This window comes from Caloenas nicobarica, chromosome 6 (genome assembly GCF_036013445.1).
Source record: "Caloenas nicobarica isolate bCalNic1 chromosome 6, bCalNic1.hap1, whole genome shotgun sequence".
NCBI classification, from domain to species: domain Eukaryota; kingdom Metazoa; phylum Chordata; class Aves; order Columbiformes; family Columbidae; genus Caloenas; species Caloenas nicobarica.
Genome location: NC_088250.1, coordinates 31,581,087 through 31,607,143, shown reverse-complemented (window position 1 = coordinate 31,607,143; position 26,057 = coordinate 31,581,087). Strand labels below are relative to the sequence as shown.

The 26,057-nt window shown below is 40.0% G+C and overlaps 1 protein-coding gene across 1 annotated transcript in view; it reads right to left on the bottom strand.

Moving 5' to 3' along the window:
• The window catches only part of KALRN (kalirin RhoGEF kinase), a 513,637-nt gene that overhangs the window by 163,408 nt on the left and 324,172 nt on the right, over positions 1 to 26,057 (bottom strand). Inside the window, exons 14-17 of the mRNA XM_065638225.1 lie at positions 16,330 to 16,525; positions 10,445 to 10,611; positions 5,117 to 5,236; positions 2,000 to 2,218 (exon numbers count right to left, since the gene is read on the bottom strand). Of these exons, the coding sequence (XP_065494297.1) occupies positions 2,000 to 2,218; positions 5,117 to 5,236; positions 10,445 to 10,611; positions 16,330 to 16,525 (702 nt within the window). The remainder of the gene's footprint in view (positions 1 to 1,999; positions 2,219 to 5,116; positions 5,237 to 10,444; positions 10,612 to 16,329; positions 16,526 to 26,057) is intronic.

The following is a 26,057-nucleotide window of genomic DNA, read 5'->3' as shown; positions in this document are numbered from 1 at the left end:
AACTTTGTTGACCTAAAAAATGAAAGCAGATGGACTGCCTAGCGTCCACATCTTTCCAGAAAGGATGGTCCTTGCACGTGCAAATATCATCTCTCTGCTCAGAGAATGAGAGAAATTAATGTAAAGTGGGGTGTCAATGAAGTCAGAGAGAAACTTGGCTACTTGAAAGCCAGGGTTCCACCAGTTATATCAAGAACACAGTATGCTTAGTGAAGACAGGCATGAAAAAGTTTGGTCGTGAGAGTCTCTCCACCCTTTTAGCTGCTTTTTCTAGATGCTCAGAGAATTCAGAATCCAGTAAGTTATTCAACCCACTGTCATCCAGTCAGGGAGCAGACCGCTAAGGACCTTAGATCAGTTGTGTAGCCCAAGAGAAGGCAACAGACTACTTGCAGCAGTGAGTTTACGAGCATTCGAAGACTGAATGATCTTTGCCTTAAATGTTTGTTGAGTAAACGCAACCAATGAATGAACTGGTGGGCACTGCAGTATATTCATCTATGACTTCGAAACGGGAAGAGAGACTGAAGTGATAAATTACTGGCTGTGCATATTTTGGCCAGCATATTTGACTGTCTAAAGTACTAATGAACCCCTTAATGATTTTCATTTCTCATAATCCTCTACCAGCAGTAGTTCATTTCAGTCCTGAATGCATCAGGGACTGTAAATCTGTTTGAAACTCTTCACAGTGAAAGACATTCATTATAATGAATGAACTCATCTTAAACAATCTTAAAAATGCATTAAACAAATGATACCAAATAGTGGCCCAACGATCATCTACAGCCTTGATGTTAAAGAAAAAATAATCTCTTTCCTTAATGACATACTTCTAGTTGTCATTTAGCACAACATTTAGTTGTGCTAAAAATCTTCCTATGTCTGGTTCTCTAACAGAGGAACTAATTGTGTGATAATAACAATAGAAAATTTGATGGAAATCACTGCTGCCTTTTGTATAAAACCACAGGTTTCTCTAGTGTCCCTGCTAACATGAACTGCCTGGCTGTGGTAAATTACATCAGGCAGGGCTATTCAAGTATCCACACTGTGACACTAATTCTCACTGACTACAGTATAAATGACACCTGTTTGTGCAAGGGGTGAAAAATCTCACCGTACCAGCAGCCATCTGGAATGTTTGCAATTCATAAACACCTGGAATGAACTAAAGTGTGTCAAAATATAACGATTACTGCTGTAATTATCTGTGTTGCAGATGGATTTAAGAGAAATCCCTTTGTATCTTGTATTGCATGCAAAATAACAGGTCATTAATTGCAAGCAGTTCTCAAGGAAAAGCAGATTTATATTCTTCAAAATTAACTGTGATATCATGTGAACATTAAAATAAAATGGTGGGATTTCAGAAATTCTTCGTATTGGAAAGGGGTTTTTTGTTTTGTTTAGGTTTTTTTGTTTGTTTGGTTTTGTTTGTTTGTTTGTTTTTTAAACCAACTTCAAGAATTATATAGCTTTACTGAAAACTTTAAGGTGAAAGTTATTGCAAACTACTGCCTGACTTTGTTTGTTTGTTTGGGGGATTTTTTTGTTACAACACTCCTCAGAGAAACAATTTGGCCAGTTCAAAGTTCAGTTTCCATTCATGGAGTGCACTCATGTTGGTGTTTACCAGCTGGGAGTCACCTGAGGGCTCAACATTGGCCCTATTCGGGTGACAGAAAGGTTTATAGGCACCTAATGTCTGGATGAAGATATGTAAACGTATGTAAAAGGACAAAGGGCAGCTATTAAGGTCAAGCAGGGCTGACTGATGCCATACTCTTCCTACTTTTAGGATTACTCGAGGAAAAAGAAGAAGAACAAGCGCTGATCCTTAGTGGTTTTAGCAGAGCAGGTAGTTGGAACAGTGGAAGAGTGGAGAGACTGCACCGCTGATCTTGCCGAGAGACAAGACCTTCGCACTATACCCTGGGAGCTAAATTCCAGGCTGTGGCACTATACTATGGCACAGATATGACCCTGTTCAGCTCACCTGCTCAGAGGTTTTATAGAAGGCCACCGAGGCGTTGACAAGTTTGAGCCTGTCCTCCATCTTCAGCATCAGCTGCTGCCAGTGCAGGGCCACCTTTTCGGCACACTCTCTGATAGCATCGGCGTCATAATGCCCAGCCTGTAGCAACACTTCGGCCTTCTGCTGGACCTGCAGGGCGCTCTGGTGTGTCTTCTGTAAGGAAGTGGCATGAAAGAGGGACTGTGTATGGGGGAGGAAAGAGAGGTTGTGTAGATGTGCCAGATGTATGGTAGAAAGGTGAAGCAAGGTGTGAGCATGGAGATGTGAGAAGAGTGAAACATTTTCAGAGAGTTATCTTCAGTTAACAGTTACTTTCTGCAAAGCATTTTAATTTTAATTATTCACACACATTTGCAACGTGTTATTAAAGCTTGGGACAAGCAAGCACTGGCTAAGACATATTAGCTACTGGCTAAGGTGGATGAGCTGTTGCCCCTTGGGCCACAACCCGGGGTGGGGTTCCCGGTGGCTCCATTTTGACAACCCTGGTGCATTCAGCTGTTGTGCTGAGTTCCCACCCAGCCTGCACTCAGTGCTGACTGCAGCCCACGCAATCTGCAATTTGACTGTTGCCAGGCTGTTTGTTGGCATCAGCAGCTCTACTTATCTGTGTAATTGTCCTGCCCATGGGATACAAAACCTCAACTCCAGAAGACATGAAAATGCCTTACTAAATGGCACGAAATATATCATGAATATCAGCCCCTACAAGAACTGAAATTTAGTTCACTCATATGGGAGCTACGCCATGCTACCTTGAAGGGTAGAGCTGGGAGAAGTCAAGCCATTTTCTCCACCATTCCCAAATTACTCAGTAGTCACTTTATAGGCAGGATTGGATCATCTGCCTCATTCCCCAGCCTACACCAGGTCCTCTCAGAGTAACCAAGTGCTTGTTCCACCTTCCTCTGTGGGTTGCTGAGAGGAAAATAGCCCCCAGCCCTTCACAGCCTCCAGAGTAACAGTGTTCAGGCATGGTTTAGTCCCATATTTGATTTTAATCTGCTGAGCAGAAGCCCTAAAATCTCCCAAAGACTCCTCTGTTCTACATCCCATTTGTAAATGCTGCTGACAAATTCTCATGTGATACTTTTATGATCTAATCCTTGAAGCTGGAAAGAAGCTTGAAATCATCTGGTAATACACTGATGAATAATGCTATGTAGAAAAAGCTATTAGCACAAAAAGGATTAATACTTGGCAGAAACATTTAGGAAGACGTTCAAGAACAACTGGTTAAATTTAATATCCAGCTGCTTTACTGATGTTAGAGTTGTAATACTTGTTTTGAATAGACTTTAAAGGATTTCAACTGAAAATCAATTCTACGTCTAGAATGCCGTTAGAGAACTGTCTGCCCCGTGTGCTTTACTGATCTCTTCCCCATATTGAGCTTTAAACGCTTTAAATATTTGATCTAGTGTTTTCTCCCTTTGCAAACTTATTTTCCCCTTACTGTGGTGTAACCCTCTTCTCATTCTGTGATTTGCATTTACCACCAAATACAAGCACTTCCCCAGCAGCAGCAAGCTGTGATAACACAGCCAGGGGGTGTCTCATTCCCCACCGCTGTCTGGTGATCGCTGCCAAGATGTGGTCAGCACAGCTTGGTACCAGCCGGCTCATACAGAATTGATAGAAAACTTCTCCCTGTTCCCTTAGGAGCTGCAACAGCTGCTCCCTCCTCAGTGTGAGTGGAACTGGATCAAAATAGGTCATTAGCTGAGATTTAAGCTCTATACTTACTAGCAACACTATAATGTGGATTGACTTATTTAAAGTTTATGAGAAGACATAAAGACACCGAAATCCAGCATCTCTTCAAATCTCCATTATGGAAATATTATTTTCATAGTTTAAAGTTTGGTTTAGTTTTGGTTATTTTCAAATATATATAAACCACAGAAAGCAATTATCCAACTTTTTGTTTTCTCTGTGGAAATGTAACAACATAATCTGGGAAGCATATACACCTTGTTAAGCAGGAACAAGAGAAAGCAATGGCCCCTCTTTCTTGCAACCAGAGTGTACCCACCCTGTGAGTGCAGGGTTTGTTCATAATGACAAAGATATATGAAATACTGAGACTAACTATGAGTCTTGTAGTGCCCCACTCGGAGGGCTCCACAGCCCTTGACTACCTTCTCATCCAAAGGCATGCAGCTCAGACGAGGTGCTGTTCCTCCTGCCATGTCCTGGCCCCATGAGTGAGGCAAATTAGTTGGCTCACAATTAGTTTTCAAGGGCCAGGTCAAAGATGTGCTGCTTCAGGGGCAAGCAGGGGCAAAAGCTTAGTTTTAGATTCACAGAATAGTTTGGGTTGGAAGGGACTTTCAAAGCTTATCTAGTCCAACCCCCTGCAATGAGCAGAGACATCTTGAACCAGATCAGGTTGCTCAGAGCCCCGTCCAGCCTGGCCTTAAATGTTTCCAGGGATGAGGCATCAACCACCTCTCTGGGCAACCTGGGCCAGGGTTTCACCACCCTCACTGTAAAAAATTTCTTCCTTGTGTCCAGACTGAATCTCCCCTCTTGCTTTGAAGCAATTGTTAAAAATCACCCCTCTTGCCTTGTCTTCAAAGCAAAGTTATTTGAGAATGCAAAGTTATTTGACATGTGAATGTCTCTTCTGCTGCCAACAAAAGGCGAGTTGAATGAAACAAAGATTTCTTATGAGAGCATTATCCAGTAACAAAGATACTCATAAATGAATGCTGTGAAGTGATCTGCAAATCATGGACGTGGGAGGAAAATGACTTCACAAACTTTTCCCATTTTCAGATCACTTTGTGAGTTTTAATCTTATTTTTTTACCAAACAAATTATCAGAAGATGCACGAGTGTAATTTTCATGAATAGGAAGGCTGATATGTGACAGCCAAAGAATTAGCTGCAGATGATGAAGAATTTATTCCACTATTAACCTTTGGCTACATTATGAGTTTAATAATAAGTTGATTTTCTAAAGATTTTATTCCTTCCCTTCTTTCAAGTAAGCAATGACTGACGCCAAATGGATAACCTTCGGTGTGATCTTCACCTGGGAAGGAAAAACCAAGTTAACTTAATTCGTGTTACCTCTATGGCTAGCTGAAACTGCTCATGCTCTCGCTGGAGCTGCTCAGCTTCAGAGAGGGAGCTTGCATTGACAAGGCTTGCATTCAGCATTGATTCGCCATTCCGGATCCAGCCAAGCACCTGGAAAAAAAGGATATGCTTATGGTAAAGTTGCTTCAGTATAAAGGTTTATGTAGTCACTGATCAGAAAATGCTTCAGCCTGGCTAACAAAAAGGTACTTTGGCCACTGTGGCCTCAGGCTGAATCAGTGAGCAGAGAGAAATCCTAGGATAAGGACTTAATGACATAGAGTTTTAGAGGGCAAAGATCTTACTGAAAAAGTTATTGCTTGAAGAATTAAGCTCCTAAAGTATTCACATGGATATTCAGATAGCAAAGACCTTTCATTTCCAAGGTTTGATCACAAAAATGAATGTTCCCCTATGCAAATAACCCAGGGCAAACCCACAAAATGTAATGAGAGAGATTTGAAATTAAACATAAAGATCTCTCTCTTTTTCAAATTTCCAGCTGGAATCAGGGACTTTGCCACTCCTTTCTGCTCCACTTGCCTGTGCTTCTTTCAAATGAATGTCAGAGCTTTGGGTGAAGAGGGAGAAGACACAGTTGGTTTTATCTGACACAGAGTTAAGATGCAGATGGAGTTTCCGTCTGCATGCAGAGCTAGGAAGAAATCTCAGGTCTTGCATTTTATATTTAGTCAAGAGGCTTTACCTCAGGGATATTCAGATCATTTGTAGACATACAACCCATGCTGTAATTACTGCAGAATCTGATCATAAATATACATAATTAATCTATCAAGCTTGTGTTTATTCATTTAAGCAGCAACATTTTCTCCTATTTTAAGACACCTGTTTGGAAAATTAGTATCCAGAACACACATGCAAGTTCTTTGCTCTGCTGCCTCAAAACCTATTTTCTACCTGTGTGGTGTCAAATTATTCCAATAAAGCCAGAAAGTCGCTGAATTCAGTTCACAGATGGACAGGAAATCCTGACTGTCCGATCACTGCCCTAAATTTAGCTTGTGATTTGCAAAGCTCCAAAATTGACTTTGCTGCAATATTCTACACCGTATTTTCCCTTTTGTGCCATCATTTTCACCAAGTGATTCATTAAATTGTCTGAGAGAAATAGGGATTTTCTGTTGTTTTGGTTTTTATCCCTACATCATGTATCACCCTAGTAACAGCCATTCAGTTCCCTGTAGGGTAGGAAAATGAGTTTTCCCTAGGAGAAAGAAAGGGAAGCCATCTACACATGTAGCTGACCCTAATTTATAGAAAATTACGTTCTGCTCAGTACAACAGTGTGGAAGATTTCATTTGTCAGCTTTCTCTCTTTCATCAGCAGGTGTTATTGTTCCTGTGGGAAATGCAACAAAGATTTAAAGGAAAAGAAATCAGGTTATCGTATGGCAATCATTTTGGCTGGCATTTTCTATAATCCATCAGATAAGAAAGCTACATGATTAGCTACTACGTAGTACCAAAAGCTGAAGGTAACTGAAGGATCAATATGTCTGGGAAAGACTTGAAGTGAGGACATCATAAAGCAAGACATGCTTTCGCATTTTATATACTGTGATATATCTTAGCTTGGGCCGTTTAGAGTATAGAAAATACTAATTATGTATGCTAAAAATGCAGCAGCCTTTTTTTTTTTTTTTTGAACAATACAACCAAGGCATGACAAGGTCCTCTTGGGAACAGCTTTCATTTGAGCTGCCACCCCTGAGTTGTTCCCCTCCCACCTTCCCCCGAATTGAGGGTTCAGGTCCAGGGAGCACCCAAGCACTAGAAAATTTTGCTTGAAAGAACTTAGAGAATGACCCCATCTTGCTTCCAAAAGTCTCACACTTATGTGGGATTGTATCATTTGGGATCGTATCAGCTTTTTCCATAGTAATGCTATTCTCTTAAGTTTTTTTCCTCTTCTTGTGTGTGTGTTGTTTACATACAGTAAGAAAAAAATTCAGCTGTATACCCAAACCTCCTTCAGTCTAAGCGCCAAACCCAGTCACCTGCAAGGCCTTTCATTGTGCCACTGGTTTGGGAGAGAGTATTTATATATTTGAATCTGCTTTACAAAGCCTGCTCACAAATTGACTCTTATTTATATGGTGCTTAATACTTTTTCATTAAAATACGTGTAGAAGCTGCTAATACAGCACCAATCCATTTCTCTGATCATTTCCTGCATTAATAGATTCGCCATTAGCTAGCAATGTGCAGACAGGCCAACAGCAAAAGATGGCTTTAAACAGACATTTCCTACAAATTACAGATTTTATCAACTTTGTAGAAGCAGTGATTAAATAATTCCAGAGTTAAATAAATCTCCAAGGCCTAACTTTTTTTATAATGGAGAAGCAGAAACATATTGACAGACACAACCACCAGCAAGGACACCTTTTGTTAATTCTAACTGAGTTCAAAACTGCCTCAGGTTTCCAGGAGCTCTGTGGCATTAGATTGGGAAAAAAACCAAATATATTCAGTGTTTCTCAAATGACTACTTCCCATCGCCCTTTGGGCATATGCACCTGGAAGCAAATCTAAGGCCAAACAGCAGAAGCGGATAGCCTGGATAACGGGCATATGAAAAGGAAGAAATAGACTTCAAACCAACCTGGAAAATCAGGGTAGTGGGACACTGTGAGGATAACTGGATGTAAATCAGGTCAAGTTCAATACTTATAAAAAAAAAAGAAATAAAACATACAAAGATAAAATAATGGCATAGGGAAGCCAAACAGCTGCAAGTACAGCATTAGAGAGTTTGTTTTTTAAACTGATCTCTGCAAATCTACTCTGCTATTACTTTTACATAAGCAATCAAGCTCTGTAGTTTCTTTTAGAAATGAGTGGGATCAAAATGAGGGGAAATCAGTCTTGGACGGGATCTGTCTTAATAAAGAAGAGCTTGTGAATCACTGATCTATACTATTTCCACTCTACAGCAGTTGACAGAACATCTCATTTGGAATTGTTCCGCTTTAATGGCCTCAAATTTCGATGCATTGTCTTGGCGTTCAAACCCTTGGTGCATGTGATATAGAGCAGAAATCCCTGGTAAATGAGACTTAAACAGAGACAGTCAAAGAGTTTGTGTTTCCATGAGCCGTTATATAAAAATGCAACCACATGTACATGTAGCAGCCTGGATCAATTTTACTATGTCAGCGGAACTTAACCGGAGCTACAGTAGTTGTCTTGCAGCAACCACATCTCAACTGATTCACAAGAGTGAGAGCAATTTTGTAATGAGATCATTCATCATCTCAGATGCACTAAAATGAAAGTGAAGGAAAACTGGACTGGTCTGGAGATGAACTACAAACCAAAATCAATGTATTTCCCAATTTCCCTAAATGGCTTGGAATATGACTCATCTACAGGAAACCAAATAGATAGGGCACAGACATATTTTAACTTGTATCTTTCTAAGGGAAACTGTAGCTGTGGTAATTTATAGGTTAATAAGCAAAGGAGTCCTTAGTATTCAGCTGAACAAATAAAATGATTCTTCACTATGGGTTTGCTGAAAGGTCACACAGTAATGAAGGCTTTGATGGTTCCAAGCTCCATTAAGGAAATACTAATTCAAGGCAGCTGTTCTCTCACAGTAAGTATTAGATAGTTCAGTTCTAAAACCATTTCCTTTGGCTAGATTTTGGTTTGTAAAATAGTTAAGGCCCAGCAGATACTAGATAATGAGGCAAGTAACACCAGGTACCTGCAGAAAGTGCTGCACTGCCGCTGTACGGCTCCAGGAGCAGCCACGGGGCTGAGCAACCAGCACTTCGTCCTGGTCAAGTGGGCCAGTGACGCTTGGTCAGACAGCCATAACCCGTGCTTTTAGCGTTTCTGCTACGCATATTATTCCTCTCTATTTTCTGTTGTAAGTTCAAATGACTCTATTTCATGATAAATCTACTGCACAAAACTCCAAGCTTAGCAAAGTTGCGTGTAAGAAACTTTGGGAACCTATGGAAAAAAGCATACACTTCATAATCAGATTAAGGTGGTGATTATGAATATCAGAATCTCTTTCTCAGGAGAAAACCAAAGCACTTTATAGAGCTGTGCAGCTTCCTGAGAAGTTGGCCTTCAATTATCACAAATGAAAAATGACTATGTTTTCAAAATAAAATTTTAGGAGAGTTCTGTGCTATATTCATTTAAGGTTCCAAAATATTCACATTAAAGGGGACTCTGAAAGAAAACGTATGCACTGGTGTTGGTGTTGCAGATTCTAGCTCAAGAGTTGTCTGAGAATGAAGGACTTATTGTCAACAATGATAAAACAATTCAGATAAAACATCATTCAAATACTTTTGAAGAAAGAATAACTACGATCATGCATACTGAGCACTCAGTGTGTGTGTGTGTGTATATATATGTTTAGTAAACAAAGAAGCAAATCTTTTTGCATGAACACCTTGTAGTATTTGGAAAAAAACCCACAACCAAACAAACCCAACAAAATCCCAAACCAAAACAAACCAACACAACCCTCCCTATTTGTACTGGTAAATGGAAGTCTGAATATCCCAGGTGTCTGGAAAAGTGTTCCTGGTTTTTCTAATGAAACCAAGACCATTCCATTCAAATCCAGATATACACTGAAGTGTGAAGCCACCTATGGATTAGTAAGAAGGAAGCAAAGTGTTAGCCTGTGTAGCAAAGGAAAACAAAGAAATGTGAGGCATCCAAACTAAATATCAGGGGAAACCTAGGGAAGCAGAACAGGACTGCCTACACTAGAATGAAATCTGGAAGAAAGGCAATGTAACATTACTAAGATGGCTAAAGAAATCCTGGGATCTAGAGACCACAGACAGAAGTTTTTATCTCACCCAGATGTTTAAGGCTCTTGCTGGTCAACAGATGCGTAGCAATAAACAAAAAGGTTAAACTACTGTAATGTCATACTTAGACCCCACAGCTCAGTTATCCTTTGCTTTGGGCCAGTTCTCCAGAATAGCTGAAGTGTGCATCCCAAATGAAATAATTATATTCCCAGAACACATGGAGTTTGAGGCAGCTTCTCCAGTTGAAAATTTACAGAGTCAGTTCTGCACAGATTTCTCATAACTATTCTTGAAGCCAAATATACGCACATTAGAGGGAGCAGAGCCCTTTGTTATTTCTAAAGGGTCATGCTGCAATCTGTCAGCAAATCCAGTACTGTTAAGGAAAGGGGGATTAAGATTGTCCACCTAAAGGTACGTGACTTGGCAGAAGGTGGTTTAACAGTTTGCATGTATGTAATGGCTGGAAACCCATTTAAGACCCTTAAGCGCGGTTAAAATCTCTCACCTGCTTGACTTCAGCCTGTAGGTGCCGGAGCTGTAGGCACTGCTCTAACCTCTTGTGAGTTTGGTCAGCATTAAGCTCCAGCTCATGCTGTTTCTCATGAAGGAATTCCAGCAGTTCTTGAACCTGTGTCGCAAGATCAATGTCTTTTTCACAGATCAGCTCAATGCCTGCAACATGTAGAGAGATGAATCATTGCACTTATTTGAAATTTCAGTTGTTGCACGAATGGAAGCGTCAAAATGTTTTGCCACCTAACATATTGATTTGCAACTCTGAGTAATTCTTTCTTACTAAACTCTCTCATATCTAATATTTGAGTTTCCCAGTTTTCTATTCTGCATCACTACATTTTTCTATAAAGTAGCATTTCTCTGGTGATTGTTGCCCATCTCACCCATCAGCATGTGGCTAGTAGGACATGATTTAATCACAGCCATGCTCAAAAACTTGCATGAGCATCTAATAAAAAAAAAGACAGAAGAAAACCTCCCTATCTTACAGTAATTCATTAACATACACTTTAGAAATGCATGTTGGAAAGAACTTAGGAGAGACAAAAGATGAGGAAGAAAACAGAAAAGTGAAACAAAGGAAGCAAACTCTAGTCACCAGACCTACAGTAGGGTGACAAGTGTGTGGAACTCCACAAAATTTTTTCCATCTGGGTACTTTATAGGATCATTAATGACAATTTAGTTTAAACCAACCTATAGTTCATTCAGAGTCATTCCACAGACTGGCTTTCATCCAGTTCTCACATACCAGAAAGAAAAGGTGCCTTAGTACCACATTGCCCATCGTTTGCATCCTGCATGAAACGGATAAACCCCTGAATGACCTGGTCTGATTTTATAGCTGACCCTGACTTGATCAGGAGGTTGAAATAGAGACCTCCTGAGTCCCTTCCTACCTCCTGAATTTTCTTATGACCCTTTGAGCCTTGTGTGTAGTGGTTACATGCAATAAAATTCAGAGCTTCACATGTTCCTTCTTCATTACACTGGTGTGATAGCATTGCTGGATACATTACCAGTGTAATTGTGAAAATTTGGCCTGAAGGAAATATGATGTCATCCCTTGTTACTGTAATCCCTACGATTATAAACTAATAAAGACATGACTCTTCCTTTATTGAGATCTACTGGAATTTTGCCATTGACCTCAATACAGGGAAGATCAGGAACTTAACATAAAAATAATCAGATTGCAGTAACGCTGAGGAAAGACTACACTCTCCTCCAAAGCCATTTTGTTTCATTTAATGGAATAGTAGGACATTAAAAAATAAATGTGTTAATTAGAAGCTGCTGTACAAAAGACTTGGACACTATTTTTAAAACCTGTTTAAAAAGATGTCTCTTCTTTCCCCTTTGCCCTCCACAGAGACTTGTGACTTTGATTCTCTCTCACAGTGATATCTACAGAGGACAGTACACAAAATAGATATGACCTTATGATTGACCCTATCCTCTTTTTCCTGGTTTGTGGTTTTACCAGAAGAAGCACATGTGAATGCAAGTGATTGGCTTATTCCTTTTCCCAGTCAAAGTAAAACAATTTCTTCATTAGCAAATAAAGTGGAATGGCCCCTGGCTTCCCATTTAAAACTGGATATTTAATATATGTTTCTATTCTTGGGAGTGAAGTTCCTTTCAATTGCCAGACACCAGGCATTGTTGCTACGATTAGTCTGCATATGGTTCTACATACTGAGGACACAACGGCTTTTGTATGCCTGACTTCACTACACCTATTCGATATTAAATGCAGAGTTTTTTCTCCACGTACACTCAGCTGGCACGGTTCTGATTGTGCAAACTCATCAGCAGCAACCAGTGAACTGCCTGGGATGCTATCCAAGGGCAGTCTGTGCTCCCTATGATGAATGATTTGCCCTTTCTTTCTTGTCGTATGTCACGCAGATTTATTCTACAGTGCCAGTGCACGCTGTGAGAGCACTTATTCTTCTCAAATATTGGTTTGCAAAGTAGAAAACCTTGTTTTCAGAATAATTTCACACATATTATCTTACATTGTGTTTTGATAGATAGAGAAGCACAGCTGATTTTCTGATAAACCAAACTCGATCGTCATTTTTTTTCTAATGTCCCCACCAGCACAACAGATATCAAGTAGAGGATAATAAACTGAAAATATTTTTTAATAAATATCACAGAAAAGAGTACTGAGCCTCACTAACTGGCATCCTACAAAACATACATTAGTTACACCTGAACTAATCACGATCTGAGATATTATTCAGTATAAAGAAAGGGTATTGCTTTTTGATCTGTACAAAGCTGGTTTGAAACTGCTTAGAACCTGTTCTTAGGCTGAAGTATTAAAAGCCTGTGGCAGGAAAGTTTAGTATCCTCTTTCTTGCAATATAAACTATGGTTTTAACTAACTATAAGTGACATCACAAACAAAATGAAATAGATTTGCATTTCCCTTTTGAGCAATGCAACGCTGGGAAAAGAAGTGAATTAGGTTAGTTTGACAACTAGCAAACAAAACGGCTTTGAATTTTCCGCATAACAGGTAGGACTGAGTAAATTTCCCCAACATCAGCTTTGCAGTGTATTTCAGGCTTGACTTAGACAAATTGCTTATAAAACATGAACAGGTAGCTCTGTAAACCATGAGTGACTGCTAACTGTGGTACTCATTACAACAATGGTGCTGACAATGCAAAAGGACTTCAATAGCCAGAGAAAAGTGTGCAGTCAATTAATCGCCTATTACAGTATAACTAGTTTTAGTACCTAAGAGCAGAATGACTGAGGTGTGTATACTAATGAATCACATGAAGGCATCATCACTGCAGCCCAGGTCAAGATGTTAAATCGCTGCTGAATTATGGTCCTAAACTTTCCATAAGAAAGAGATTTCTCAGGAATGTCTGAGCTGCCATTTTTGGAAACACCAGGTCCTTTCAACATATCAAGTTAGACACCCAAAACTCAACAGTCATTTTTGAGAATATTTGCCCACACCTTTAGGTTTGCTATCAGTAAAATGGAAGATAGGTTCATTGAAATAAAAAGTGCTTACTCATTAAAAAAGTCCAGTCTCCTTGACAATACTGTTATAATATTTTCTAAATACAAATATGTTTCCTGAAGGACATGCATTTTATTGAGACATGAAGACAATTTGAAAGTACCACAAAATTTCAGAAAACACAACCTGACTTCCAGGATCTTACACATTCCCTAATAAAAACAAACATTTCTTTGAAGAGTAATTATTCTGATGGTGATCCAAACCAGGCTCACCCATATGTGCTGGAGTAGCGGAATAAATGAAAAGAACATAATTCTGAGCTGTGTGGAGCTTTGGAAGTACAGGACTTACACAGATTCCTCACAGGACCACTGTATTTATTGTACCAGCATGACAAAGTTCCCAGGGATTTCCAGACATTCCACAGCCTGGTAAGAATCACTGCTCCAAATCTGCATCAGACATGCAAAAATCATGGGCAAATGTCTAAAACCTTCTTGGTCTACCTGCACAAGGTTTCTAAGTGAAAAAGGCATAATGCATGCAAAAACCTGGATGTAATTTTATCTGACAAACTTACTAGACCTTCAAGCCAAATGCCGGAGTAATAAAAATTGAATCAGTTTCCTGAGTGGCAAGATGAAAGGAATCATGCTCAAAGAGAATTATAGGCAAGGGAAGGAACTTGGTCAATTAAGAGTGGCTAGTTGGCTAGAATGTCCCTGAAGAATCACATTTTTTCTGGCTTGATCTTCTATGGCTACAGCTGAGTATTGATTGTAGCAGTGGTGACACTGTACAATAGGAAGCAGCAATAGCAGCTGATTTCCCAGAACCCCTGCAAGTTCGCAGCTCTGGCAGTAAGAGCAATCACCCCTTAACTTATGCACTGAATGACTACGATATAGGATCCAGAAAGAGAGAGTAAAATTAAATGAATTTTTTATGGAGTATAACGGTCCTTTATTGAAATAAGAAACAGTAGGCTGCCTAGAGCAATTTTTCTCCCTTATTTTGCCATTCTCACAGCATTTAGCATTCTGTGCATGGTAGACATGACCATTACCTTTGATTAACTACGGTTACATCCCCATGAGGCTTCTGCTTCCTTGCCTTTGGGAGCAATGGATTTTTATTGTGTAGGCTTTGTAGAAAGTGATCTTAGATAATGTTATAAAAACATTTTAAAAGTCACTTCATTTAGTTGCTAATCTTTCGTCTGCAATCCAAACAAAGTTGTTTCTAACTTCTTGACAAACACAGATTTTTTTTTTTTTTTAATATTATTATTTTTTCCCTAAAAATCAGTCACTGACACTCCTGACTGTGCTCTGTTCTCAAGCATATTCTTTACCTCCCATTGATTCCTACTCATACTAAGATTCTTTCAGGATGAAACAAACAAACAAAAAAACCCCAAACGAAAACAAACCCAAAGAAACAAACAAACAAACCTCACACACAAAAACTCAACCAATCGAAAAAAATAAAACAAGCAAGCATCTTAACTGATGTATCAGGACACCTTTTTTATCCCAGAAAGCACAGGAGTTGAAGCACAGGACCAGGCGCAGTGTGGGCAGATCTCATCGAAGCTCAGACACACGGTTCACACAATGCACCGGATTGTCTAGTCCACAACATACTTTTGCAGCAGAGCTTAAGTCTCTGCTGAGCACAGATTGCCAAATCAGGCTGAATACTGCCAGATCTTTTTAAAGGTGAGTGCCTAAAGGTAAATTGTTTGCCAAAGAATAAAGACATAACAATATTTTTTATTTTGAAAGTGCAAATTGGAGGGGAAAGAACAGGAATTGTTCTTGCTTTGCACTCTTTCCAGATATTTAAGAAGTTTAAAACACTTCACAAGTAACTTTCACTTCTGGACTTTATGTAGTGATTAATCTGAATTATGATATTCCTTTTCCAAATGCAAAATGCAAGGATATAAAAATCCTGATTTATAGGATGTCTTAGAAATACGATCCTACTGCTGAGAAGCAGAGTAAAAGTATCAGACAGACGCCCTATCAACATGAATCAAGTCTGTCATTTCAGAGCACACACCAAAGGTTTGGGTTTTTTTTACATCGAAGTTGCTCCCTTCAACTTTCAAGTACATGCTGAAAAGGAAAATTCCAGTATGGCTTATCATATTCCCTTTTTATACAAAATATTTCCAATTAGAGTTGGCTGGAAACAAGAGTTCCCTTTCATGACTGGTTTCATGGCACTCATGTTTGGATTCTTTCCCAGAGGGCTTTTGGATCACTGGCTTCTTTCTCCCTTCACCCCTTTCTCTCTCCCTCGAGCACGTCTGCACCCTGAAATGTGGCACAGAGGAAAACTACTCAGGTCTGCGGAGAATGAAGCCAGTACATCTGCTCAGTTTGCCTCTCGATGGAGTCCAGTTGCAGAAAGGTTAAAAAGCTTAGGGGTCTATAATGACTGGACTTCATCCAGAGCTGAGGTCTGACCAGTTGGCTCAAGAATCTGGAGCTCCCGACTCCTTGCAGTGCTTGTTCCTCAGCTGGTGCAAGGACAAGGACCTGCCAGTGCAACTTGTCTTGCCCTGTCCTCTCCATCCACTTTGGAATTGATCATGAACTCCATCCTGCAGTTGTGAAACTTTCTGAATAAAACTTGAATGTCAGCTTTTTTTTTCCTCAGTGAGTTTCAGTCTCAAAGAAAGAGCAATTTCTGACACATAATGCTGAACCAAAGAATTCCCAAAACTTGTGCAGCTGTTCTGGGAATTAAGAGACACGTATTGCTCAAACTTACTTATGTTAAAAGCTGATGTATTTGGTAGGTTTGGGGGTATTTTTGCTTGATTTTTTTTGTTTGTTTGTTTTGATTTTTGTTTTTATTCTGCTCACCTGAAGCCTGGACCTCCATGATGTATTGGTGTAAATCTTGCCCTTGCTGGATGACTTCAAAGGTCATGTTGTTCATGGCCAGCTTCCGCTCAGTGTGACGCTGCAGACGCTGCTCAGCCAGAGTGAGATCTTCAGTGTTAAAATCATTCATTTGTCTCAGTAGATCTTCATTCCAGGCATCTAATTCTGCTGTAACCTTCATAGGCAGAAGACAATGTATTCACTCAAGACGAATGAAAAAAAAAAAATCTTACTCTTAAATTATGTTTGAATCATAAAAGTACTTCATATTTTGACTCTGATCCAGAAACCCCCAAATCACAGCCTCAGTATATTCTGAATCCTGCCCACTTAATGGTCCCGCTTAACATTTTGCCCAGGTGAGGATCCATAAAAAGATTATTGGTCTAACAAGAAATCTTCTTTTTTCCTTACGCATTAGAAAGGACACTGTAAGAGAAGACCCACTATATTCACGTGGATGATAGAGATAATATTTCTGAATCAATTCAAATTTAAATAAAGAAGTAATGCTTCAGAATTGCAAAAGTATATATAACACCTGTGACCACATAATCCCAAAATGGCTTAAATGTTTCTAAAACATTTTGAAACACACTATGTTGCATATTACAGACGGAAATGTTATTTTTTTCTGGTTTCATAGAACTGAAATTGTAATATGCTTCCATTAAGCCCTAAAACAGGGATCACTAACAGATTTTTAGAATTATTGATACAAAATATTGTGAACAGTAACTACCCATTGTTCACAGAAAATGCATTATGAAACTAACTATTTTATGGTGAATTTTGTGAGTTAACCCCCAGAGCACTGACTGCAGCTGTACAGACTCCTGTGCTAGGCTTTCAAGGACTGACAGTTTTTTATAATGGTCTTCCTGTTGTCTTCAGTGGACTTGGGAACAGGCTCTGTATAACCCTTTTCTCCTGTGGATCTGAAAGTTTTTGCACTGAGGATTGAATATAAACAATTCACTTTTGCAAAGGGGGAAAGCACAGAACAGAAGCATCATATTCATGGGTTAGGTGAATCACCAGTAGCATCACAAATCATACCTGGCTCTAACCAAAGACCTGTATAACCTGCCAATAACTCACGGGAACATGCAAATTTTTCTGTGGCTTTCTCTGCTTCCTGTTTATAACACACGAGCTGATGATTTTAGCAATCCATTTACTTTATCTTCTTTATTTTACATTTTAGCCCACAAGTAGCCAACCAGCATCAAAGTCCTCCTCTGTTTTTGCCTGTTCAGTTAAAGGAAGATCTATCCTCCACCCAAACAGCACAGTCTCACCTCAGTCTAAATTCTGCTGCTAAGAAAAAAAGGAGGGGACGTGCTAGTGACAATGAATGAGGAAGGGGTGACAAGAGACATGAGAACTAAATCATGCATATAGGCTAGTACTGTGCAGAATATATTTTTTAAAATAAATATATTTTATAAATATTAAATAAATGCCTTAATTCCGATTTGTAGGTCCATTCCTCATAGCTAGATTCAGGAGAGCTAAAGGTAGGTATCTAAATTCCCACTTGTGCATGTTAAGATGTAGTAAAAAGTTTCTCACTGAAGTTGCTCTTCAGTGCCTGTGTGCAGTGAGATGCTTAACTTCCTAATTAGCCAGGATTCAAAATTCTCTATTCATTTCTCCTTTCCAGAAAACATACGTTATGTTCAACTCAGGCACAGGATGGCAACCCAAACGAACCGTCTCTCAGTCCTTATCACATTAGCATGGACAGGAGCGCACAGTTTTGTATTAGAAGGGAAAATACAAACAGTTCTTAAGCTCTTTTTTTGAGAGAAGCAGAAAAGCAGATTTACTCAACCAAGAACCTGGGACCTCAGCCGCAGGTTGAAAGGCAGAATGTGGACATCCTGAGGGACTTTTATTTTTCTTCGGCTTGTTCCATTGCCCATTCCACTCAATTACCTTTAAATAATAGCTATCTCTACAGTCTCTTTGGCCCCATTCCTGATTCCAGCAGCCTCTGATTCATTCACATGTTGTAGCTGGAGTTTCTGAACTGTGGAGGCTTATTGGCAGATTTAACGGTTATGGAGAAATGGCCAAAGCAGATGCTGCAGACGGGTTTTACTAGATATATTTGCATTTAGAGACAGATCCTCAGCTAACAGCAATCAGAAACTAAGGTGGTCTTGACCTTGTTCCAAACTACAAACAACTGAGTGAATTTAGAATAAGTGTAGGTTCCTACAGTCATGACAATAACACTTTAATGCAAAACACTTGATGGCGTGTGATACAAACGAATCAGAAGAATTTTGGTTTTTATGAGCTACTGAAAATATTGTCTGTTTTAATTCATTTCATTGATTGTCAGGCTAATAAAACATAATTATTTGACATTTTGCAAGGACTCACAAAGTACTTCCCAATTTCCTGTGAACATTCTCATGCATGAACATTCAGGGGTATATCTAACAGCATTTATAAGTGACAGTAACAGCAGCAGCTGCACCTAAATATTTACCTGCCCTACTAGCCGTTGCAAGGCACCGAAGGGTTTACACTCTGTTACCCATACTCCCCAGCTCAAATCTGCAGTTCCAATGGAAGAAGAAAGGACAGTACAGGCAATCAGGACATGAGCTGATAAACTCTTTGGGAGGCAAGGCAAGTCCAGGGGGGTCCATCTCACATTGCCAGGACTGGCAACAGGGGCTAAGGCTGCACCTGAGTGGCTCTGGACAGTGGGACAGGTCTAATGGGGCTTGTTTGCCCAGGGTCAGCTCTGCCAGGACAAGGAGCACAGTCACCAACAGAGGGGACAAGGAAGGAAGGAGGGACGTCGTCTCCAAGCGGGGGCTGATGAAGGAGCGACAATCATCCCATGTGCTGGGTTAGGGGAAGGGAGGAAGGAGTCAGGCACAGCAAGAGGTGGAACGTCACCACATTTCTCAGGCAAAGTGTGTACAGGAGGGTTGGGTACATTCCTCTGAGTAACTGAGACAAACAGATGGCTGGAAGGGAATCTAAAGCACACGAAGGCAAAGCAGCGATAGCAGAGCTGTGATAACAACCCAAGTTTCCTGAATCCCAATCTGGTGTCCTATCCCAGAGATCATTATGCTTTGCATATCTCATTAAAACATTTCCTTTTCTGTTTGTACAGCCAATGACTCTAAATCTCAGCATTTTCTGTACTTCAAACCGCACTATTTGGAAACAGTCCCAGAGTCTGAATTTGAGTCCCTAACAGGTTTGCCTTGGGTATAGGGAAAATGGTTTATTTTTCTTCAGGAAGAAGCTGTAATTAGGCAGCTCTGTTAACTATAGACATCGATTTTTCAAGTCTAAAAAAGGACTTTGGATGCTTTCACAGATTGGTCAGGCATTGGCATATCTGGTGAAACTTGAACTGCATCAGATAAAAGTGTCCTATCTCCTAAGCTGTGGTAAGAGCCAACTGCACTGGGCCTGTGTCAGGAATTGTCTCATAAATGAGGATCACTTGGCCATGAACTTGTTTAGTTCCCTTTTGACCCACAAGAATGGCTGATTAGAGTTTACTCAGTTCATCTGCTAGATTTTTGGTGGGAAGAACTGAACAGCACTTCTTATGTTTATTCACTTTAGTTCCCAGTGTTTGTGATTCTAAATAGACCTTATCATCCGTCACATGCCCTGAGAGAAGCCCTGAGCTGTGCTCTATTCTGCTGTGGCATGAAAAAGAAATCGTACCAAAACAGAAGGGTCATGAGAGCAGCAAGCGTGGCAGTGCACATGTCTGCATTAGCAAAAGCAGCAGCCTCATCCCCAGGTGCCCACAGTGTTCCCAGGCAAGCTGCACGCATAGCTCATTCTTGGCCACACTCTGGCTGACTCCTCAGAAGCAGCCATGCTCCTCTCTTGCAGGTCATTCAGGACTGGTGGCCAAGAAACAGCTCCCTATTACTAAAGGAAGGTCAAGTGACCCAAGAGTATCAATGAAGGACAATGACACAATGAAGCTCTTGATTGACAATGAGCCTAGAAAGCACATTTCTTCATTCTTCACCTGAAACAGAGGCTCCTGCTGCCATGGTAATAAGAAGGGAACTAATGCTGGTAGGGAACCAAATCCAGTATTAAATGAGATACCTGAGATATCCTTAACAGAGCAGTGGAGGCAGCACAAGACTTAACTTCAGCAGGTGAGCAAATACTAGGTTTGTGCTGAGCTCCGTGCTACTCTGACAAGCTCTAATAGATACACAGACTATGTCAGGTCTGTTTTTCATGCAGACACAGTGACCACAGTCTAGACCACATACTCTTTAGGCAGGAATTTTCCTAAAGCAGCAACTTAATATACCCAAATTCCCACTGCTGCAATACTGATGCATTTGCTGCTTCCTGAGTTTATCATGTTGCAACACCAGCAGATAATGTGACTGAAAGGAGAGCGACAAGTTCGTCTTCAATCCTGGAGAAAGATGAGAGGTACAGAGAAGAGATACGCTGGTACAAACTAATAAGAGTAATAAAAACAGTAGCAGACCACCCATCTCATGCCTACATTGCTTGCTTGTGAATTAGGCCAAAGAGCCTACCCAAGCTGCAACAGCTGCTGTGCAGGCAATTGTACATCTGCAATAATTTCTAAATCCTAAGTATCTCTCTTTTTTTTTTTTAATACTGCTGCTGAGATTTTCTACAAAATGCTGCCGCTGAGCCTTGAATGCTGCATACTTGGCCTTAATTCAGTGTTCGAAACCTAAAGTTGTCTTCTTTGATGCCAACCAGAAAATTTTGTTTGCCAATTGAAGGAGGCGGAAAGGAGAAATGAGGAATCAAGCAAAATAAAATATATGGTATATGATGAAGAATGAATCACATAGAAGCTGATATTTTGAAGTATGGGCTGAAGAAGGGCATGTGAGGAGGAGGGAAAGAAAGTTCTATCCTGGGAGCAGAAGCTATCAACACAAAGAGAGTGGGCTCACAAGGAGGATCTGAAAAAAAGCAAAGATGCTTGGAAGAACAAGCAAACGTAGGAGGTAGGTTGCAAGAGAAATGTTGGTGCAAGTAAGAGGAGGAGTAAAGGTGAGAAGAGTGGGTAGAGCATGGACATGAGGCAGGACAGGAAGACGAGTCACCCAGGCACAGGGCATATCTGTACAAAGCTCAGAACCAAGAAAAGGGAATGTCACCTCATTTCTAGAGAAAAAAAATGCGGCAACCATATGGCTGGGGTGAACAGAAAGTGAGGATGGATGAGAGGTCAGATATGATTCAGGAAGGAATCAAAAATGGTAATTCTGACTCCTGGATACAAAGCAGTGCCTGCAAGTGCAGAAAGAGAGGGATTATAATGGATTAGGGGAGAGCAGAACTCTAAGGCACATATTAGAGACTGGGCACCAAGGATGCCAAGGGCAACAGCACTTGGCTCTGCTTCAGCGTTCAGGGCAGGCTGGAAGAGCAGAGGACTGGATGTGACATTATAAGTGGATCTATGAGCAGATTAATACTGAAGGTATATGTTAGAGGAGATGTAGGTAGGAAAGGGTGAATGAAACTGTCACTTCTACAGATCAGGAAGAGATCAGAGAGTTCATTGTTCCTCCTTCTCAGGTCTCGTTTTGGACTGATGCTGTGCAGTGTGACAATACTGTCACCCAGTTTTTGACAACTGACAGAGATGCCACACCGGCTTAGTGGGGACCTGGGCCACTGAAGTGTGAAAAGGCTGTCACACCAATGATTCTGCTCTGGTGCTTTTGGCTCCTGAATCCCCAAAATATCAAGAGAAACAGTGGAATTCAGCTCCAAAAGACAGGGACAAGGACAGCTTAGTGCTTGCCTTTCCTTAAAATGATGTGCAGTTTGAAAATGAGCTAAATACGGAAAAGAAAAAAAAAAAGCTCACTAAGCATGAGACATTATAGGATTCCAGTCTATGAACAGAAGAGGCTGAAATTTTTCCTACCATTCCCTTTCTTTCAAATATATCTCAAGATCTCTGTAACTCTTAACTTCTAATAAACAAACTCACATCTGAGTGTCAGCTGTAAGTCAGTGAGGGATTATAGAAACATCTTGTACCTTCACACAGGCTGCTAGTTCACTTGAAAGATTCTGCAAATATTATAAACCTGAAATGGGAAGCTCAAGTGAGTTGTAAATAGCAGTGAAATAAACTACTGTGAAAGCTGGCTCCTGTTCCCTTCTAAACTTATGCTCAGGGATGGATGCGAACAGCCAGAAGAGTCAGCAAGTGAAATCAAGGCTGAAAAATTTAATTAGCAGGTGAAATGGAGCCAAAGAGATTCAATGGTGGAAAATTAGATATCCAGCAGGTGAAGATTTTAGTGATCATGGGGCTTTTTGAAAGATAACAGCATAGAAAATCAAATTTATATTGTACAGTGGGAACTCTGATAATCCTTTCCAGGACTATGTCTTGGCCTAGGAACCATGTTGCTCTAAAACTACGGTGCGTAGGCTCTGTCTGGCATCACACAGATCCACAGGCATCGCAGGAAACAAAACAGCACATGCAAGGGAAGGAGCTGGACAGCTCTGGGAAAGGGAGAGGGAAGCTTCTTTGGAGGTAACAAACGAATGTTGCCAAATAGGTATTGGCTGAGATCATTCCTGTTCTCAGAGTTTTAGAGAGGCCTACAGGTGAATTTGATCATCTGTCTACAAAATATATATATAAAAAAAACCATGCAGAAAGACTATGGATTGCAGTAATTTTGATGGGGGTTGCAACTCAGTGCATTTTACCATTTGTTTCTTATGCATTTACTCAGCATTTTACTGTATATTAGCATTCATTCAAATACTGGTTAACAAGCCTTTCAATAACTATTTCTGAAGCAAGGAACTAAGTATACTTGACAGATTTTGCTGAGGATAAAACTCTGGAATAAGACCGTGCTCCACATGTATAATGTGCTCAGTGTGGTTCCGGCACTACTACTCATGTCTGCCAGCTATCGTCCCTTGAGTCGTACACGCTATTTCCTTGTAGTGGATCAGCTACCACATTCGCATTCCATGAAATCTCCTGAGTAACTTTCTTGGCTGCATGGACTCAGTTGAAGTCTGTATCATATAGAAAGACCAACCATATAATCCTAATGATCTCATCTTGTCTTGAAACGGGCAATCACTTGGTAAAGGAATAAAACACATCAGGCATCAAAGTTAGACACATTTCCTAAGTAAAGAATGAGTTGTCATTTTATGGTTTTAAAACCTAAGGTAGAACAGCCTCCCCTAGGGATAGCTGGGGTCTCTTGTGTTTCTCTTATGGCTGTTTCCAGGTGTTATCATAGTTTGGATTTCATAATTTACTCCAAGAACCCAAAGTGCAAATATCAGTCAATGTAATAATATTAAGGCAAGAAAGAACAGGCAGCACATGCTATGTGCCTGTGGGTTCTTATCCAAATTCGTATCTGCCAAACCTTGACTCAAGTACAACACAAAAGCTGCCTGTGCAGCTTAGAAGTCCTTACAAGTCCTAAATGAAGGCAGCTGGTCTGCCCTGCCAAAGAAATAAGCAGGTGTCTTCTTTTTATGTAAAATACCTTTACTGAAGACAAAATGCAACAATATTTGGCAGATTTCACTGGAGTAAAAGAAAAGGTCCAATGATGACTAAATAGATGGAAGTAAGCGTTGCTCGTGCAGTAATCATTAATTCTGAAGTTTGTCTGGACTCCAAACCTCTGTCAAGAAGAGAAGATTATAGAAAAGCTCAAAAACCAGGAGGGCTACAAAGCCGATGGGTACAGTGCAAGTTCAGGAAGGAGTGCCAAAGGAAAGGGTTATGTGAACCATGGCATAGATTTCCATATCTGGGGAGAACGGTAAAAGCAGGAAAGTTTCCAAAGAACAAATGACAGTCAGACACTTTCTAAATAAAACTAAAGGCAAATCACTCAATTGCCATTTGTGAGTTTGAGAGAATCCTAATATTTTGTTTGCATTATTAATTAGAAAGGAGAGAGAAAGGGTCGTAAGGAAAATAAACAGAATTAAAAATGCTTGGTACCAAAACTGGATGGAAAGAGATAACATGACATGTAACTATTCTCTGAGAGTGAGCTCTCATGCGCAGCCTTCCCTAAAGCTGTTGGAAGCAGATGGGCTCCCACAGCCGCATCTCTCTGGCTTCCTCTAGAGAGATGCCAGATTTCGCTCTGAGCAGAGTTCCCAGAGAAGGGTCCTCATCGTAAGGGATTCCCTGAAACACAAGAACCCAAGAACCAAGGGGGAGAACACAGACTTCGGGGACACAATGGGAAACTCAATGTTTGACAAGGCAGACACAGCGAAGAGGACAAAGATCTTCATGCCTGTGAGGTGGAGGGCCAATTTTCTGCAGATGGTTTGATTTGTGTGAGTGCAGGAAGGGGAGAGATTAACGTGGCTGCAGCAGGTAGAGGGGTTTTGTCAGGGAGGTGGTCAATATGGCACTGCTCTCTGGACAGATGGAAGACGGCTTATCTAGACTAGAAAAGGAGAAAGTCATTTGACAATCATACTGGTACACAGTATTTCTTAATCTATGCAGATCTAGGCTATTATGGAAAATTAAAAGCTAAATACATTTCCAGTCATAGCTCTTGCTACTTGTCCTCAGTAGAAAAAATACTTGATTTCCTATTTTAAATTTCCCCATCTTTTTCTCTTAAAAGCTTGGAATAGTCAACCATCAGAAATACTACATGCTTTTTAATTATGGTAATGAAAAAATCTTTTTGCTTCTCAACAGTGGTATGAGATTATTTTGTTAATTTTGATAACAGTTTCCTACTGATTTGGAATTTTTATTATACGGCTGAGGCAACTGACTGCAACCTACTTTATAAGGATCATTATTGTGTCAATTTGAGCCAATTCAGCTGTCATTTGAAATGCATAGCATACATGTGTCATTTAATATTTTATTTGAAATTGCCTTTCTCTTCATTATGCATCAAACTGTTTTTCTTGTTTAAGCACTAAATGTACTTATAAAATTTAATATACTGACCTGGATGTATTTTTCATTGTGTGTTCAGTTATAAATTAAATTTTGTAATTATTCTAAAATTAAAAAATATTTTTCAGGTAGAAGGAGCTTTCAAAAGAAAATCATCTGCCTATAGACTCCCTTTGAATCATATTCTCAGATTTCCTTGTAATATTAATGTTGTAGAGGGAACTCAGATGTTCTTATGATAAAAAATACTAAATCTATAGTGACAACTAAGTGGTGATTTTCTTTAAAATCCTTTCTAGCTAATCTGATTTTAGAAGACTCTAAAGCACATTTCCAATTTTACATATCTTAATGTATCACAGCTGCTTCGAATGTGCCTGTGAATACACAGAAGTAGGATTCATGCAGAAACAAAACAGAGGGATCCACATGGTATTCTCATCTCTGGTACCACATATGGAGGGGACCAGGATAAGTCATGTCATCTCCTGGGGACTCGGTTGCCCCATCAGTAAGCAATCCACAGTGTTAACAGCCTTTGGGGTCTTTAATTTAAAGACTATGTACAAAGAAAAAGAATTTGAAAACAGTATTTTTTTTTAATATCTTCATTTAAATCAGCATAATTCTAGGTTCAGACCTAGAATTTGCAGTGAAACAGGCTGAGATCTTAATGAATGACTCACACAGGTTCACTATGTCCTGCCTACAGACACATTTGGGTGTTCCAGAAGCACATACTGTTTTTTTC